This window comes from Rhagoletis pomonella, unplaced genomic scaffold (genome assembly GCF_013731165.1).
Source record: "Rhagoletis pomonella isolate Grant_MI unplaced genomic scaffold, Rhpom_1.0 Rhpom_scaffold_02405, whole genome shotgun sequence".
NCBI classification, from domain to species: domain Eukaryota; kingdom Metazoa; phylum Arthropoda; class Insecta; order Diptera; family Tephritidae; genus Rhagoletis; species Rhagoletis pomonella.
Window position 1 is genome coordinate 3,987 of NW_023460959.1, and position 18,595 is coordinate 22,581.

Below are 18,595 nucleotides of genomic sequence, written 5' to 3' on the forward strand. Positions count from 1 at the left end.
ATCTTTTTTCTCCAAATTTTGAACATTTATCGTTTTTGGCCTATATTTTGTTGAAAATACCAACAAGCAAATATAGGGCAAAAAAACGAAGAATTTTCAAAATTTTGAGGAAAGAATTTGGCCGCCATACTCAGATTTTTGAATCGTGGATTTTTTTTTCTCGAGAACACGAATTGATCTAGTAAAACTGAGTATGAGGCATTATTGGTATGGTCAACAGCTATCAAACCTGATATATGCGCACAAGAAGCCCATATGAAAGAGGGGGGGCAAAAGATCACACGTAAATGAATTCCTCTATTTGGCCTGTACAATATAAGGGACACATTTCAAATTCATAAGGGATAATTTTCTTAGTGATGCCGCTCATAAAAGGAATTATATAAGCCATACTGATCTAGCTGGGTATTCATCAGCTCGAAAATTTTAAGCATATTATCATATTCCTGTGAATAAAAATACGCCTAATTTTATTATTTTAATTATCTACAACTTTATGAGACTACCAAGCCATATATATACCTATTCTGATAATCGGAACGCTGTTGAGAAGGCATACAATTTAGTACTTTTTCAACTAAAAGGCTTTTTTTATTCCAGTTTTTCTTGTACTTCCAAAATACAATATTGACCTAAGGTAATTCGATTCCGAGCTGTCACAACGTACAATGCCTTTCATTATTGCATCATGGTATAATAGATAGACTTTTATAAAAAAATAATAAAAATTCGATAAATAAAAGGCAAATAGAAAAAAACTGGTCAAAATATCGCGCTCCTTTTATTTTCTGGAAAACTTTATGTTATGGAAACGGTTTTAAGGGGGTTACAAAATTTGCTTACCTCTTTTGCAATTTGATCCAATGCCTGATCTTCAGCATTTATGCGTGAATTGCATCGACGGCGACCAACAGCTCCACTGCTCTCCATAATCTCAAAGCTGGTATTTAAATATTGTACCAGTAAATGATTAACCTAGAAACAAACAAAAAATATTGCATGTAGTTGTTATGAACACACAATGGCATACAAATATATGTATTTGTAAATAAAAGACTTACATATAAGGAAACAAATTACTTGCTAATTAAAGTAATATATATCGTATTAAACAAGTTTTGATATTTTTCGATTTTTAGAATACATAATGCATTTGTATGTATGTATATATGTATTTCTTGGACATCGGTCAATTTCCGTATATTGGTAGATAAAAAAAATAGCCGGCCAGATTTTTTTAAGAATTCACAATATAAATGGAAGATCGCACTATTTGAGTTTTTAAGAGAAATATTTCAGTAATCATTTCAAAATAAAATTATACAAAGCAAAATTATTAAATAAGATATGGTTAACCAGATTTTCTCCGACAAAGGAAAATGTAACGAGATTAGCAAAATAAAACATCGCCTTCTATGGTGGTGGCGGCCGACACCTTTTACTAGTGGATATGGCAAGCTCTTATAGGATTTAGAAGCAGACATATGCACACATATCCGTGAATAACAAAAATATACTGGATGCAAAATACATGTATCCCCAATCAATTAAATATGTTTTCACTTTTTTATGATTGCTTTATCTCGCTCCCAATTTATTCGCTTTCAGCTATAATCGTCATTCCCGCCCCTACCCGTTGCCTCTTAAACTTCCAATCGCACTTCCTAACCATTCGCAATCTATAAATTCGACGTCTCACTCGACTAAAATCTACTTAATTTATTCCACTGAATATGCAACTAAAAATTCCAAACCAAAAGACAGAAACATATGTACATTTAACTTACAAGCAAAGATGCTGGTCCTAAAATTAAAGATAAAGTATTTCACTTTATTTTTGTGTTCTCTTTCCGGAATTCTTCCGTCGATTTTTTGGGATTTTGACACACACACACTGACAGAAACAAAAGAGCTGATAAGCAGGGTTGCAGATGCACTTTACTGATAGCGTTACCAGAAAACTACGATCTATTAATCGCAATGCCATATTGTAACAATAACGATAGTGTGACGAATACTCAAGAACGATAGACTACAAGATTGCGCATTCCCGCAGAATGACATTTGTGGCAACGGATAAACAAAGAATATGGCGAAGAACAATGACGTTTCGAAAACGTGTTTTCTTCTCGATTCACCAATTTCTCAAGCCATCTTTGGATATAGCAAATTAAGCACTAAGTTAACCTAAAATATACAACCACTCTTGAAATGTGTTCAAAAGAATAGGTCTTATTAATTAACTATTTAGAATTTTTGTGTTTGTATTGCAGGTGCCGAAAAAGTGATAATATCTTGTCGCAGCGCATGTTTTCCTACAGAAAGTGGTCGATGCTTGCTTATGCAGCGTTTTTGCTGCATTTAAAATGCAACATTTAGCACTTTCGAACATATGTTTTCGAAGAGCGTTCATGCTTTAGCATTTAGCAAATGTACATTTACGCGAGTTCGAAATCGTATGCTTTTGACAAACAGCCGTGTTCCAGTCTCTTATTTAGATGCGTATATATTACGATCAATTCTCACGCAGAAGATAATGTGCAAAAACCCTACTGAAAAGGAAAAAATAAATTTTAAACCAAAAATTCAATACAAAAACTTGAATTGTTTTAACCATAAACGAACATTTGTTTGTGTATATATTTATTTGTCGGTGCATTCAATTAAAATTTCCTCACTTAATTAGGAAACAAACCAAACAGAGTTGATCACAAATTGATCCAGATTTCTATCAGTATCAAATCGATGTTGAATTTGCTTAACTTTTCTTTATCCAAATATGTAATGCAAAATAAAAGAAATCTCGATCGGCGATCACTGAAACGCAGCTAGCAACTGTATACTCGAAAAAGCAATGTTGCCACTTTTTCTCTTTAAACCATGTTCGAATCGTGGAAATTTTGGAAGATCACAGGGTTGCTTTTAGGATTTAGATTCTTAATGCAAAAATGTAGTTGCATTTAGTTGCATTTAGGTGACGAATTTTGTATGGATAAATGTACATTTAGAGTAGCATTTAGAGCTAAATGCGCTAAATGTGCTTTTACGCGTAAGCAAAAACAGCCTATTACCTCCGATTTTAATTTGTAATTTGTGGTATTTCAACGTTTTCAACTTAACATGTCGTGTTTAAAAGTGGCCCGTAAAGTGCTTCGTGCATATTACGCTGGTGTCTAAATTTTATGGCTTCTCCTGCCGGCAGAACTCTACCCACTTTCTGGCCAAGGCGTCATCGCGAGGAAACAAAAAAAACTGCATTTGGGGGCTTTACCCCTACGGCTGCTGCAATTCAACACACGACACGACATTTTTATAAAGTTTTTATTATAAAAAAATGTTTTTTACTTCAGAACGCACGAATACGTTTGCACTTGTTTCTAAACAAAAAGTTTGTTTACGTATTGCCATAAATGTCAAAGTCGGCAAAACCAAAGTAGCGGTTTCGGGAATGCGCCACCTTCAGTTCATTTCACCATGAATGATAGTGTTACGATTATCCTTAAACCTCATCCGGATTTCCCAAATCTCTCGGTTCGTATCGCTGGATTGTTAAATAAATGCAATCGATGACCAAATTGTAGTACAATTAACTTTATTGTACAACAAACAATTTACAATACTCGCTAATACAGTAAAAACACTCTACAATACTTGTTAAAGCAATAACAACGCTTAACTAAACTTGTTAACACAATTAAACTTATAGCTTGCTTATTCGCAACTCACTTCTCGCTGTGGCGGCGCCCTTATATACCTGCGCTGGCACTTATGGCAACTCTAGAACGTTCTGAAGTTTATCGCTCATTCTCTTTCTCTCGCTGTTCGCAGTGTTCATCCAACTTGACGTTTCTCTTGGTGGAACATTCTACGTCGTTCCTCGAACATTCTGCCTATTTCTCGTTGTTCGCTTTGTGTTGCCGCAGTATTCGCCACACTGCCCTCCACCTAAGTCTTCAGATCACTAGGCAAACGGAGCTCACTGCCGAATATTACCCTTGCAGGAGTTTTACCCGTTGTTTCATGCACTGCTGGCCGGTATCCCATCAGGAACAAGGGTATGCGGACATCCCAATCTTTTTGATTCATGTCCACGACCTTCCGCAAATGCTCTTCCAGGGTTCGGTTGAACCGTTCCACCATGCCATCTGATTGCGGATGAAGAGCCGTTGTTCGAGTTTTCCGGATACCCAGTATCTGGCACATCTCTTGGAACACCGCCGATTCAAAATTCCTTCCCTGGTCAGAGTGCAGCTCTATAGGTACACCGTATCTTGCAACCCAATTGTAGGTGAATACCTCCGCTACTGTTTTAGCTTCCTGGTTTGGAATCGGGTATACCTCCGGCCATTTGCTAAAGTAGTCCATAACCACAAGGACGTATTTGTTTCCCTGTGCGCTCATAGGAAATGGACCGGCTACATCCATGGCAATCCGCTCGAAAGCTGCACCTGAGTTATATTGCTTCATCTGGCCGTGACTTCTGGATTTCGGCCCTTTCGCTGCAATACACTCCGCGCAGTTAGCAATCCACTCTGCGACCGATTGCCGACAACCAACCCAATAGAACCTCTGCTTAACCTTCTCCAAGGTCTTCGTGATTCCCAGGTGCCCTCCACTAGGACCATTGTGGAATTCCTTGAGTACATCCGGAATTCTCACCCTTGGAACTACTATCAGGTTGCGGGTGCACTGGCCATCTTCGCTTTCCCATACCCTATGCAAACAGCCAGATATTAATTTTAAGCTGTTCCATTGTGCCCAGTACGCCTTTGCGATGGGGCTTTCCGCTGCCATTTGCTCCTTAGTTGGCCTCCTGTCCACCTCCAGTCCATGCATCAAAAGCTCCAGATCTGGATCTTCCTGCTGACACTTTCGTAGCTGTTCTTCCTTCCACTCTTCCGCTGGTGTTATTGTCGATAGGCGGACGTCTATAATGTCCTCTTTTCTCTCAGCTTTTGAGCAGTGTTTACATTCCAGGCTACATGGTCGGCGGGACATGGCATCAGCATTACCGTGGACACTTCCCTTGCGGTGCTCAATAGCGAAGTCATAACTTTGCAGTCTCTCAATTCACCGAGCTAGCTGTCCTTCTGGATTCCTAAACTGTAGTAGCAACTTCAGCGCTGCATGTTCCGTTCGAACTCGGAAACGTTGCCCTTGGGGTACTTGTGGAAATGTTTGACGCACTCCACCAACGCTAGTAGTTCTCTCCGAGTTACGCAGTAGTTCCTTTCTGGTTTTCCAATCGACCGCTATAGTAGGCAACCACCTTCTCCTGCCCATCAATTAACTGCGACAGTACGCCTCCTATGGCATAACCGCTAGCATCCGTATCCAAAATAAACGTTGCACCTGGAACGGGATACGCTAGCATAGGTGCAGTACATAGTCGTTCCTTCAGAGTCTGGAAAGCCTCCTCCTGCTCCTTATTCCACTCGAAGGGTCTATTTTTCCTAGTGAGCTCGTGGAGGCTATTAGCAACGCTGGCGAAATTCGGAACAAATCGGCGGTAGTAGGTGCATAGCCCAAGAAAACTTCGTAGTTCGTGCAGGTTCCTAGGTCTTGGCCAATCCTTTACTGCTTCTATCTCTTCCTTCGCAGTACAGATGCCCTCCGTTGTCACCTTGTGCCCTAAGTAGTTCACCTCCTTCCTGAACAGTGAGCACTTTTTAGGACTTCGCTTCAGACCAGCGCCAGCTATCCTCTGGAAAACTTCTTCCAAATTGTTCAGGTGTTCCTCAAAGCTTTTACCCAATACGATAATGTCGTCTAGATACACCAAACATGTTTTCCAATGCAGTCCTTTGAGCACATGGTCCATAAGTCGTTCAAAAGTGGCAGGAGCGTTGCATAATCCAAAGGGCATCACCGTGAATTGCCACAGACCGTCTCCAACGCTGAAAGCTGTTATCCTCGTCACTTACCTCCACTTGCCAATAACCGCTCTTAAGGTCGAGTGTTGAGAACCACTTTGTTCCAGTCAACGAGTCCAGAGTGTCATCGATCCTGGGAAGAGGATAGCTGTCCTTTTTCGTCACATCGTTTAGTTTCCGGTAATTTACGCAGAACCGTATTTGACCATCCTTCTTCTTCACAAGTACTACCGGCGAACTCCATCACACCACTCTCGCTCATTTCTTTTATTATTTGGCTAACAGTTTCACGTTTGGCAAGTGGAACACTCCGAGGAGCTTGACGGATTGGCCTTGCATCGCCAGTATCAATGCGATGTTTCACAACGTTAGTCCTGCCTGGTTTGTCGCCATCCTTGTCGAATATGTTGGAGTATCTTCGGAGAAGTTCCTTAGCCTTGTGCTGGTATTTTTTTTCCAACCCTTCCGTCCATGCATTAATGTCTTCCGCAATGTCATTCTCGCCAATGGAATCGCTTTCAGGTAACTTTTCGCAGTTGAAGATTGCCTCTACCTCTCGACATTGCCCCAGTACAGTTCCTCTTCGGAGTTTGACTGGTGATTTGAACTCATTGAGCACTCGAACTGGGATGCGTCCATCCTTTTGCGTCTTAGCCAAGGTTTTACCAATAAGTACGTCCGGTGTAGAATTTTGTGTTGCTTCAACAACCCACAGTTTGTTTGTCCCACATAAGTGCCAGCGCAGGTATATAAGGGCGCCGCCACAGCGAGGTGAGTTAGTTCCAAGACAGCAAGCTACAAGTAAAGTGAGCAGAGGAGTGAGTTGCGAATAAGCAAGCTATAAGTTTAATTGTGTTAACAAGTTTAGTTAAGCGTTGTTATTGCTTTAACAAGTATTGTAGAGTGTTTTTACTGTATTAGCGAGTATTGTAAATTGTTTGTTGTACAATAAAGTTAATTGTACTACAATTTGGTCATCGATTGCATTTATTTAACAATCCAGCGAAACGAACCGAGAGATTTGGGAAATCCGGATGAGGTTTAAGGATAATAGGGCTTTCGCTCGCGGCGATTTTTCAGGCAACTTTTAGTTGAAAGCAAAAATCGCTTCGTCCGAACGGCCTTTCAACTAATCGCTTTCAACAAAGTTGGTCGCCAGCCACCTTTGAGCTCGTTCAACTTTTTTTTCTTTGCAACCCTGCGTTTGTATTGAAAAGCCGTTCGGACGAGACGATTTTTGCTTTCAACTAAAAGTTGCCTGAAAAATCGCCTCGTGCGAAAGCCCTAAAAGGGATGCACCATCAACAGTGTTGCCGAGAAGCATTTTAATGGTAGCCAAATTCCTCTAAAAAAAAGGGCTAAAAAAGAGCTAAAAAAGGTCGTTGTGGCTAAAAATGGTAGCTAGAATTGTTTACTTCATTATGGCCCGTAGTCATAGTCAAAATAAAGTCGACTTTAAAGTTAGTTGCAGCTTTTTTGACAGATATCCCATTGAAAATTATGTCAAAAAGCTGCAACTAACTTTAAAGTCGACTTTATTTCGACTATGACTACGGGCCAATAAGTATACACGCAAACATTTTCAATAAGTAATGGTATAGAAAAACAATGAACTCTGGAAAAAAGCTAATATTTTATGAAACCTAAAACCTTTTTGTATAGGCCGAAATTTGTTAAACATTGTTTTTTTTTTAATTCACAACTGCAATATCGTGAACTTAATATTCCACAAACACGACTTTGACTCATATAGTGTAAGAAATTTCCGCCAAAAAATTTTCGAATAGTTTTTGAAGTCGCACCAGCAGCTGGTACAATCACAAGAACATACACGGTCAATCGAATTGATGGGCCATTTAACAAATGAAGCATATTTTCAGTGCACGGCCGTGGCTTAACCTAAGTTTAAACACCCGATCTGGCTAGTGTAAATTAAGATCAGCCAATCAAATGTCAGCCAGCTGTTCAATTTAGACTCAGTTTACTTAATCAGAGTTTAAACTGGCACTGAAAAACTTGCCCTAAGGGCTGTTAACTTATCTATTTAAAACTATAGTTAAATCGTTAATAGTTAAGTTCAAAAAACAGCCCTAACACTTTTACAGTATGTATGTATAAAAACTTAAGGAACATAAAATACATACATGTATATATATCAGTGTTTCTTAGTTTAAAAATTCATCTCTTAAATAAATGCAAAAAAATTAGATCAAATTAAACGGAAACAACTTTTTCATGCCCAGTATGAATAAATTCTCCAAAGGGCTAAAAAAGGACTAGCGGCAATTTTATATTTATGTAGCCAAAAAAAAAATGTGGTAGCTAAGTCTGTGTGATAGTTTGCACTGAAACTATCGATAGTATCGGATAATTTTAAAATGCATTGACGAGGCTATTTAAATAAACTTTTTAGTTTGGTTTAGCTCCTGAAGATTTAGCTAATTGCTATATAGCGATTTTCAGTACCTTTGTCCTCTCTCTTCGATACAAGAATCTCCAAAATTTTACTAACCCTGGCTTATATCAATAGTTTCTTCCATCGACGCAGAATCACTAACACCATAGTATGGTTCCAAAAAGATATTTAAACTAGTTTTTTCAAATTTAATTACACACGATTTACATGATTCAAGTACTTTAAAGCAATTCTGGTTCATTCTCTTTTGTATTTTCTATTTACGAAAATGTCAAAAGCAAAGCAAGAAACTTGAAACCACTGAGGAGAACGCGGTTTTAAAATGATAAAATAAGGTTCTAAGTTTTGTTTTGTTGTTGAAGTAGTATAAACGCAATAGCACCCAGGTTGGGTCCCCACTCTGAGCGATTCCAAAAAATTTTTTATATTTTATATTTTTATTTTAACATAAACATTATTTTATTTTATTTTATTAAATTTTGTTTTATTATCTTTTTTTGTTTATGGTATTTCATACAATTATTTCGTTATTAATCAAATTTTTTGGAGTTTAACTTTAATTAAAAAGACCACAATAACTAAAATTAAATAACAAAAATTTAAATATTAAAATGACTAAGAAAAGATGTAAAAAAAAATGTTCCCTGGCAATGGCATTCGAACTCGCTACTTCCCGGCTTGCTAAATCCGCAACCCAGCTGCGGGCACAGGGTGAACTAATTAAAGTACTCATATTTCTATATATTGCCGGGTAAATTTTTTCTCTTCATATGGATAGCCCTGTTCTCTCTCATCTTAACAAAAAGCTTTTTTTAAGATGTCTATGATTGACGCAAGTTAAAAATCTATTCTAAACCTAAGGGCCGGTTGTTCAATGTCTGATTAACACTAATCGGAGGTAGAAGCTCTGGTTAAGTACAACGACTGCTTTATCGATCACATGTTATATGCATGATGTCGAAAACGTCGATAATGATGTTTAACCGGCAAGTAGTGATAACCAGACATTGAACAACCGGCCCTAAAACTGTATTTTAACACGAATGAGTTTTAACTTGCGACTATAACTATAGGCCAATACATAGCGTCGCCTGGGTAAAAGATTGTCGCATGTTGATTTCGGGAGGTTGTGGGATCGCGATTGAAGTTTGGTATGCGATTTCTTGAAAACGCGAAGATAGATATTATCCAAAGTCTCTGAAAATGTTACTAGTTCGCAAAATTCTTAAATTATTAAATTTTTAATGTTTAATTTTAATTAGTTTTGGATTTTCTTTAGTAAAATTTTGTGGTAAGCGTCATTTGTCCACAATTTAGCAGCCACTTTGTATGAAATACGTCAAAATGTGATCAAAATTTCTACTAAATTAACGACAATTTTTACTCAATATCTCGGAAACTAAAGGAGATATCCAAAAGTGGAGAACGTCATTTTTAAATTATATAAATTAGTTTAATATGGCTGCATCACTATCTAAATTTTTACTAAATTATCAAATAAATTGTAGTCAATATCTCGGAAAATAAAGGAGATCTCTAAAACTGATAACACCAATCGCAAGACCTTACTTCAAAATATATAACTGCATCTAGAACTAAAAATCGTCAAAATGGCGTTTACGACAATCTTTTACCTAGGCGACGATATATTCCCTCAAGCAAAGACTATGGATAGTGACCAACCACCATTCGATAGTGCAAAAAAATATAACCATTCGATAGTATCGATAGTTCAATCGATAGTTTTACAGCTCTAGTATATCGTGGTTTTCTGAATTTGGTTTATAAAATATTTTCTCTTATGGTTGGAAGCATATTAAAATAGTACGTTCACAAAAGTGTGGGTTACGCAAATGTGCTTATAATAAATGCCACATTTCATAAGTCGAAACGGTGAGATCGAGTTAAAACTTCCTTGATTGCTGTAAAGATATATAAAGAGTGGTGAAGGGGAAGGATAGTTAGAATGTCTAAATCGTATTCTGGGTAAGTAGTATTTATAATTTGTAATAAAAAGACAATTGAATACTTTTTTAGGAGAGATCGGGAGAGGGACCGTGATAGGGATCGTGACCGGGAAAGGGATAAGGAAAGGGAACGTGAGAAACGACGATATTCCAGAAGCAGATCTAGAACACCCAAGGAAGGCAAGTCCTTTCGAAATGATAATGTAATCAGCAGAAATCGAGACGATCGTAAAAAAGATAGGGAAAGGGAACAGCGAGAAATCGACCGTAATAGGCGTGAAGATAAACGTCGAAAGCGCTCCAGATCTAAATCCAATCCAAAAGATTACGACCGTGAAAAAATGTAAGACTTCTACCTGTTAACAAAATATGCAGAGATATATTTAAATTATATGTTTAAAAATTTTAGAAAGTTCTTTGAACGTGGAAGAGATAAGGAAAGAGATCGTGATCGAGAACGGGAACGTGAGCAACGTGAACGTGATAGGGAACGAGAAAGAGTTAGGGATCGAGAACGTGATCGGGAACGGGATAGAGATCGAGATCGGGCCCGGGATCGTGAACTAGAGGTCGAAAGTAGGCGAAATGTACAGCCCGTTGTAAAGACAATACCAGAGGAGTCTAGCAGCTCTTCGGAAGAAGAAATTGACAAGGAAGAAGAGCAACGGCGACTTGAACAGGAAATGATAAAACGAAGAGAGCGCATTGAGCGATGGAGGGCAGAACGTAAATTAAAAGAGCTGGAAGGTAAAAAAGATCTTAAATCCCTTCCGGTACAAACGCCGATTAGCACATCTAAAAAGTGGAGCTTAGAGGACGAATCCGAAGAGGAAGATAATAATGTTAATCAAATGCCACCAACATCTGATATTAAAAAAGAGCCGGATTCTCCACCTCCGAAATTCCAACGGTTGAAAAAATTGCAAGATGACGATGAGGAAAATGATGCACATCAGAAAATAAAAAAATTATCCAAGCTTGACGATGATGACAATGAAGACGAGAAGTCTACAGAAAATAAAACTGCAGAAAACGATATAGATATTGATCCATTAGATGCCTATATGCAAGAAGTCGACAAAGAAGTGAGGAATGTAAATCACATTGTGACGCAGCCGAAAAAGCAACAGGGTGTTGTCATTCTTACAGGGGTGGCCAAGAAGAATACAGAAAAATCAAATAAAGGCGAACTCCTTGAACAAAACATGGACAGCCTTGAATATTCAAGTGAGGAAGAGTTGGAAGATATAAAAGACACAGCTGCAAATTTGGCAAACAAGCATCGCAAAGAACTAGCTAAAATCGATCATTCCGGCGTGAATTATACGCCGTTTCGAAAAAATTTTTACGTTGAAGTACCAGAGTTAGCTCGAATGACCCAACAAGAAGTCGATAAGTACCGCGCTGACCTGGAGGGAATTCAAGTAAAAGGAAAGGGCTGTCCTAAGCCTATTAAGGTAATTTTTAATACTAAAAATATAGAGGACTAGCCGGCCTCGAATGCGCCGCGCTGAATGTGTATATATTAAATAAGATTCGATTGACAACTAAACAGGTTGCAACCCTACTAAAAAAAATATATAATTGCGCATCTGGAGACCAAGCCCTTTCATTTAACACCATTTCTTGTAATCTAACGAACAGCCCACATCTTTTAATTTTTCGGACAAGTTGCAACCCTTTTCGTAAAATAAAACCTTACTGCAAATCGGAAGGTCAAGCCTTTTCCTTTGACACCTCAATTTTTAAATTGAATAAGCTGTGCAAATCTAATGTCATTAACAACAAATGCTCTCGCGTATTATTACGGTGACCATATTTATGAGAGCCGAATACGGGACAAAAAATAATTTTGCAATTTTTACCACAACAGCTTACAAATCTTAAAGCCTTCTTCTATAATCCTAGATGTAGCCCTGAAACAGTATCATTTTAATAACATCACAAATTTGTAGGATAATTTTCGCGTGATTTTTATCCGTGAAATTTGTTAAAAAGTTCTTTAAATTTTAGTATAATAAAGTGCAATTTTAGGTCGCCAAGGCTTACCATTAATTTTTGGCAATTTTTTTTTGCTGTTGATATTACGCATTTTTTTCATACAAATGAACAGATTTTTCCACTCGCACTTTATTATACTCAATTCTAATGAGTTACAAAACTGCAAACCAAATTTGTTTCTAAAGATTTTAATTAAAAAGTTTGGTATTATATGGTTTTTGTTAGGAAAAGAGCTTTACTTTCATAAAATAAATAATAAACATTAAATGAACTAAGGATAAATAGCCAAAACTTACTAAAATGTCGAGTCCTAATTTCTATTTTGGTCACTGTATGTATTCCTCGATTCGAATCACAGGCATTCAGATTAGAAAATAATAACTGTTTATGGAGGAAATTACGATCATATACCAACACCACTTAAAACTCGTTCATAGCCATGCCATTTTAATGAGCTGTTAAGGCGTCGAGCCACCGAATACGGGACAAATACAGGACATTAAAAGAAATGCAGAACATTTGGCGTCCCGTATAAAATAAATAAATTACCAGGACAATGGGTCAAAAAGAGGACTAATATAGGACGGATGGTCAGCCTACGTACTATACATACATAATTTTTAAATAGGTGGCAACCCCACTCAAACAAAAAATAAAAACTTATTGCACATGCAGAGGCCATATACTTTCACTTGGTACCTCAGTTTTAGTCCAATAAAGGGTAAAGGTCTTATAATTTTTAAAAAGTGGCAAACCTCTAAAACTAATACATTATTGAACATCTAACTTGTAATTAGACAGATGACAACCCTACAATATTTTAAAGTACTAAAGATAATATTCCTATCGATACAGATTATACTTAAAAAATCTCGTATAAATCCGTTCAGTAGTTTTTTAGATTAGCGTGGTCAAAATATCTCGACATTCCTTAACACTATGTATAGAAGAAAGTAATTTTTAAATAGGTGGCAACCCTATTCAAAAAATGAAAGCTTTTGTGCATGCGAAAGCCAGGCCCTTTCATTTGGTATCTCATTTTGTAATCCAGCGAACGGCGAAAATATTTAAACTTTTTAATAGGTGGCAACCCTACTCAGAAAAATAATACATTATTGCACATGTCTTTTCGTTTTACAGTAATGGTGCAGAACTGATGCCTTCGCTTATTATGATTGATTATAGTAATTTTATTAATAGGTGGCAACCCTATTAAAAAACAGTGCTTTTCTATAGGCTAATCCCTTTCATTCGACACCTCAACTTTTGTAATCCAACGAACGGTGCAGATCTTATAGTTTTTTAGACAGCAACCCTATCAAATTTTTAAGTATATTAGAGAAAATCTCGTCAAAATCCTTTCAGTAGTTTTCGAGATTACCGCGTACAAAGAATCTCGACTTTCCTTTATACCATGTACAGATTATCAACTCCTTTTTTATTTTTTGGTAAGCAATTCTTTTGAGTATGTATATACATATGTATGTACGTATGTATGTTAGATATTTGTGGTATACTGTAGTACTTCTTTGCAAATCCTAAAGATCTCTTAACTTTTTCACATGTAGACATGGGCGCAATGTGGTGTCAGCAAGAAAGAAATGGATACATTACGCAAGCTTGGCTTCGAGAAACCCACGCCCATCCAATGTCAGGCGATTCCGGCAATCATGTCTGGACGAGATTTGATAGGTATTGCTAAAACTGGCAGTGGCAAAACGCTCGCTTTCATTTTACCAATGTTTAGGCACATACTGGATCAATCGCCACTAGAGGATGGTGATGGCGCTATCGCTGTTATAATGGCACCGACACGGGAGCTTTGTATGCAAATCGGCAAGGATATACGAAAGTTCTCAAAAACTATCGGTTTACATCCCGTATGCGTCTATGGCGGCACTGGAATTTCCGAACAAATAGCAGAATTGAAGCGTGGCGCGGAGATCATTGTGTGTACTCCCGGCCGCATGATCGACATGTTGGCGGCCAATTCTGGACGTGTAACAAATTTGCGCAGAGTGACGTATATTGTACTGGACGAAGCTGATCGCATGTTCGATATGGGTTTTGAACCGCAAGTGATGCGCATCATAGACAATGTGCGTCCAGATAGGCAAACGGTCATGTTTAGTGCAACATTCCCGCGTCAAATGGAGGCGCTGGCTCGGCGGATACTTAAGAAGCCAATTGAGGTAATTGTCGGCGGACGATCTGTAGTGTGTAAGGATGTTGAACAAAACGTGGCTATATTGGAGGATGAAGCGAAATTCTTTAAACTTCTTGAGCTGCTGGGTGTATATCAAGAACATGGAAGTATAATAGTGTTCGTGGACAAACAGGAGAATGCCGACATTTTGCTCAGAGATCTTATGAAAGCTTCATATCCGTGTATGAGTTTGCACGGCGGCATTGATCAATTCGATCGTGATTCCACAATACTTGACTTCAAATCAGGTAAAGTGCGTCTTTTAATTGCAACGTCTGTGGCTGCTCGTGGCTTAGATGTTAAAGATTTAATATTGGTAGTAAACTATGACGTACCAAATCACTATGAAGACTACGTTCACAGGTAAAGTTAATTAAATTAATTTTTATGGTTGATTGATATATATTTCGAATTGGCAGATGTGGACGTACTGGCCGAGCTGGTAAAAAAGGTTGTGCTTGGACCTTTCTTACAACAGAACAAGCCCGATATGGCGGGGATATTATACGTGCGCTTGAATTATCTGATGCTAAAGTTCCTGAAGATTTACAAAAGCTTTGGACGGAGTATAAAGCTGCACAAGAAGCAGAAGGTAAGAAAGTGCATACTGGTGGTGGATTTAGTGGCAAAGGATTTAAATTTGACGAACAAGAAGCTAATGCTGCAAAGGAAAGCAAAAAGTTGCAGAAAGCTGCTCTTGGCTTGGCTGATTCAGATGATGAAGAGGATATTGAACAAGATATAGACCAGCAAATTGAGCAGATATTTGCAGCAAAACGAACGGTAAAAGATACCTCGATTCCAACACCTGCGGTAACAGCGTCAGTAGCACCTACAACAACAACAGCTAGTGTTTCCAGTGTACCACTGGCTGCTTCTGGCTCAGATAAGTTGGAATTAGCGAAACGTCTTGCCTCAAAGATCAGTACAACAAAGAATTTGGGTGCTGATGGCAAAGTGAATCCGCAGGTATCTGCCGAAACCATACTTAAAGGCGGTGGCACCGGTCAACCCATGATAACGGCCCGCTCCGTAGTAGAGCAATTGGCAGCTAAATTGAATAACAAGTTAAATTATCAACCTAAAGATGACGAAGATGGCGTAAATCCTTTGTTACCCAACCAGCCTAATTCGTTCACCAAATATGAAGAAGAGCTGGAAATCAATGATTTCCCTCAGCAGGCGCGCTGGAAGGTAACATCCAAAGAAGCATTAGCCCAAATATCAGAATATTCGGAAGCTGGTCTCACAGTGCGTGGAACATATGTACCACCTGGCAAAAATCCACCCGAAGGTGAACGTAAATTATACTTGGCTATCGAAAGCTGCAGTGAGTTAGCTGTACAGAAGGCAAAACGAGAAATAACCCGTCTTATTAAAGAGGAACTGTTGAAGTTGAGTTCAGCGCATCACGTGTTCAACAAAGGCAGATACAAGGTGCTCTAGTCGCTCATAATATTAGGAATGCATCATTATTTTTTCTAGACTATAAACTATATATAAATACATAAATATGTATATTGTATTAATAAAATGTGTATCCTAATGGGTGCGAAATTACGGATCGCTGGCTGTTTCCTATTTTAAATACAAACATACATGCATATATGTACTCTATTCTAATCCCAGTAAAACCCTATCTGTTAAGTAATGCTTTATATACGCCTAGTACTACAAAAATTTTACATAGGACTCGCGGAGAAATCTAACGCACAATCGTTTCACTTGAGAGCAGTTTTTTCTTTCTTTTACATGGAATTCGGTATTATATTATCCTATATCGACTGCTGAGTGGAAGATTGTTGTTGTTGTTGTTGTAGCGGCTACAACAACCCCGCCCAGATCGGTTGGTATCTCAGTCGTTGTCGTTAAGTTCCATTAACGGCAGCCCTAGGAAGCGTGCAGCTTCTATTGGGTTGGTCCACAAGGACAAAGCCGTTAGCGTTGTCGGGTTTTCCGGGCATGCGAAGAGATATTTCGAGTCATGCCGGACACTCATTTGGCACATCCTCATTCAATCTACTCAGGTAGGAGTTTAACCTGCTGCAGTAGCCAGAGCGGAGTTGGGCTATTGTCGTTCGTGTCTCCCGAGGCAGATGAAGCTCCGTCTCGTCTATGTCCGGGGGCGATATGCCTAGAACGGCATTCACAGGTCTAGAGTCTACATAACTCTAGACTGACTCCCTGTGAATGCCGTTCAGGGCCAGTTGGTAAGCTGACGGGTCCAGAGGTTGCTTGATGAACCTCTGAACTTCGTCCGTCAGTTTCCCGATCAGGAACTGCTTGCAGAGCATTATGTTGTGCTCCTTTATGGGGAGCATTTGTGCCTCGTCGTGCAGATGATGTTCGGGCGACATCAGGAGGCATCCTGTCGCTGTCCTGAGTGCGGTGTTCGGTACAGTCTGTAGCTTCGTCCACTGCGTCCTACTAGTCCCCGGCGACCACACTGGCGCTGCGTAGTTTAAAACCGGCCGGCCTATTGCCTCGTATGTTGCCAGCAACGTTTCTTTGTCTTTGCCCCAAGTACTGCCGGCTAGCGACTTGAGGAAGGTCCTCTGCGGCTCTGTACTTTATTGACAATAGCGGTTGCGTGCGCAGAGAAGGAGAGCAGGCTGTCGAATGTTACTCCGAGTATTTTGGGGTTATTCACCGTCGGAATTGGTGTGCCATCGACGTGAATTCCCAGCGGTAGCCTGACCTCCTTCGTCCAGGTTGTGAACAGGGTCGCAGAGGATTTCGTAGGGGAGAGGGCTAGACACTTTGCAGTGAAGAAGCGAGAAAGTTCGGAGAGATACCCGTTTACTTTCGAACACAGGTCATAAATTCCATTCCCAGTCGCCATGATCGAGCAATCGTCGGCGTAAGAGACAATCGAGACTCCCTCTGGTGGTTGAGGGAGCTTTGAAATGTAAAAGTTAAACAGTAGCGGGGAAAGGACACCACCCTGTGGAACCCCCTGTTTTATTTTTCTGAGTTTACTCGATTTGTCTCTAAACATTACCGACGAGTGTCGACCACTCAGATAATTTGCCGACCACCGTTTGAGCCTCTGTGGGAGAGAGGAAGCCTCTATATCTTCTAGTAGCGTGGAATGGCAGACGGTGTCAAACGCCTTTGACAAGTCCAACGCTACTAGAATCGTTCTCTCACAGGGACGGTTTCGGTTAAGGCCACGAGTTAGCTGAGTGTTTATGGCGTTAAGTGCTGTTGTTGCACTGTGCAATTTACGGAAACCATGCTGATGCTTCGCTGGGGTCAAGTGGTTTGTGAAATACGGCAGTAGCAAGGCCTCGAGTGTCTTCGCTACCGGGGAAAGGAGTGTTATCGGGCGATGAGAATCTCCTATGTTGGCAGGTTTCCCCGGTTTGAGCAGTGGGATCACTCTCCCCACCTTCCAGATGTCTGGGATGATGAGAGTGGCCATAGACAAATTGAGGACCTCCGTTAGGTACGCTACCCCCGCAGGACCCAAATTTTTCAGCATCAGCATGCATATTCCGTCGGTACCCATGGTTTTGGAGGCTTTCGCATTCCCGATGGCCACCTGAACTTCACCGCAAGTGAAAGCAAGCGGGGCACAGGTTGTTGGCAGTTTGTGCAGCCTTCTGGTCACTCGTCGCTTGGCTTTGTCCACCGGAGGATGCAGTATGAACTGCCGGCTAAAATAGCTCGCGCATCTTACCGGGTCCGACGAAGCATGGTCGCCGAAAGAAATTTCGACTCTGTCGTCGTGCTTCGTCGGATTGGACAGTGACCTCACGGTTGACCAAAGCTTACTCACACCAGAGGTGAAGTTACAGGTCTTCAGATGCTCCTCCCACTTCCGCTTATGTACGTTTACTAGTTGCCGAATCTCCGAGTTGAGATCCCTGATACGGGGATCTCCGGGATCGGCCTGACGAAGGCTATCACCTTCATCGGCTAGAACAGCCGCTTCGGCAGGGAAGTTTGGACGTGGGTCCGTTATACATCCTGCCGGTATGAAGCGAGCTGCAGCAGCAGTGACAGCCCTGCGGAACTTACGTTCACCGAGATGGACGTCGGTTGGTGTGGGAAGCGCAGTGAAGGTGTTTTCAGTAAACTCCGCGTAACTGTTCCAATCAGCTTTAGAGAAGTTGATATAGGTCCGGTG

General features: G+C 39.7%; 1 protein-coding gene and 1 long non-coding RNA gene across 2 annotated transcripts; one reads left to right on the plus strand and one right to left on the minus strand.

Moving 5' to 3' along the window:
• Nucleotides 1-843: 843 nt before the first annotated feature.
• On the minus strand, nt 844-1,877 carry LOC118753388. Its single transcript, XR_004994799.1, has 2 exons — nt 1,788-1,877; nt 844-975 (listed from the first exon to the last, which is right to left on the minus strand). It is a non-coding gene; the product is annotated as an uncharacterized LOC118753388 (long non-coding RNA).
• Nucleotides 1,878-9,949: 8,072 nt separating this feature from the next.
• On the plus strand, nt 9,950-16,023 carry LOC118753387 (probable ATP-dependent RNA helicase DDX46). Its single transcript, XM_036488262.1, has 5 exons — nt 9,950-10,275; nt 10,327-10,599; nt 10,666-11,713; nt 13,826-14,826; nt 14,883-16,023. The coding sequence occupies exons 1-5, from the start codon at nt 10,256-10,258 to the stop codon at nt 15,907-15,909; spliced, it is 3,369 nt and encodes a 1,122-aa protein (XP_036344155.1). The 5' UTR covers nt 9,950-10,255; the 3' UTR covers nt 15,910-16,023.
• The last annotated feature ends 2,572 nt before the right edge of the window (nt 16,024-18,595 follow it).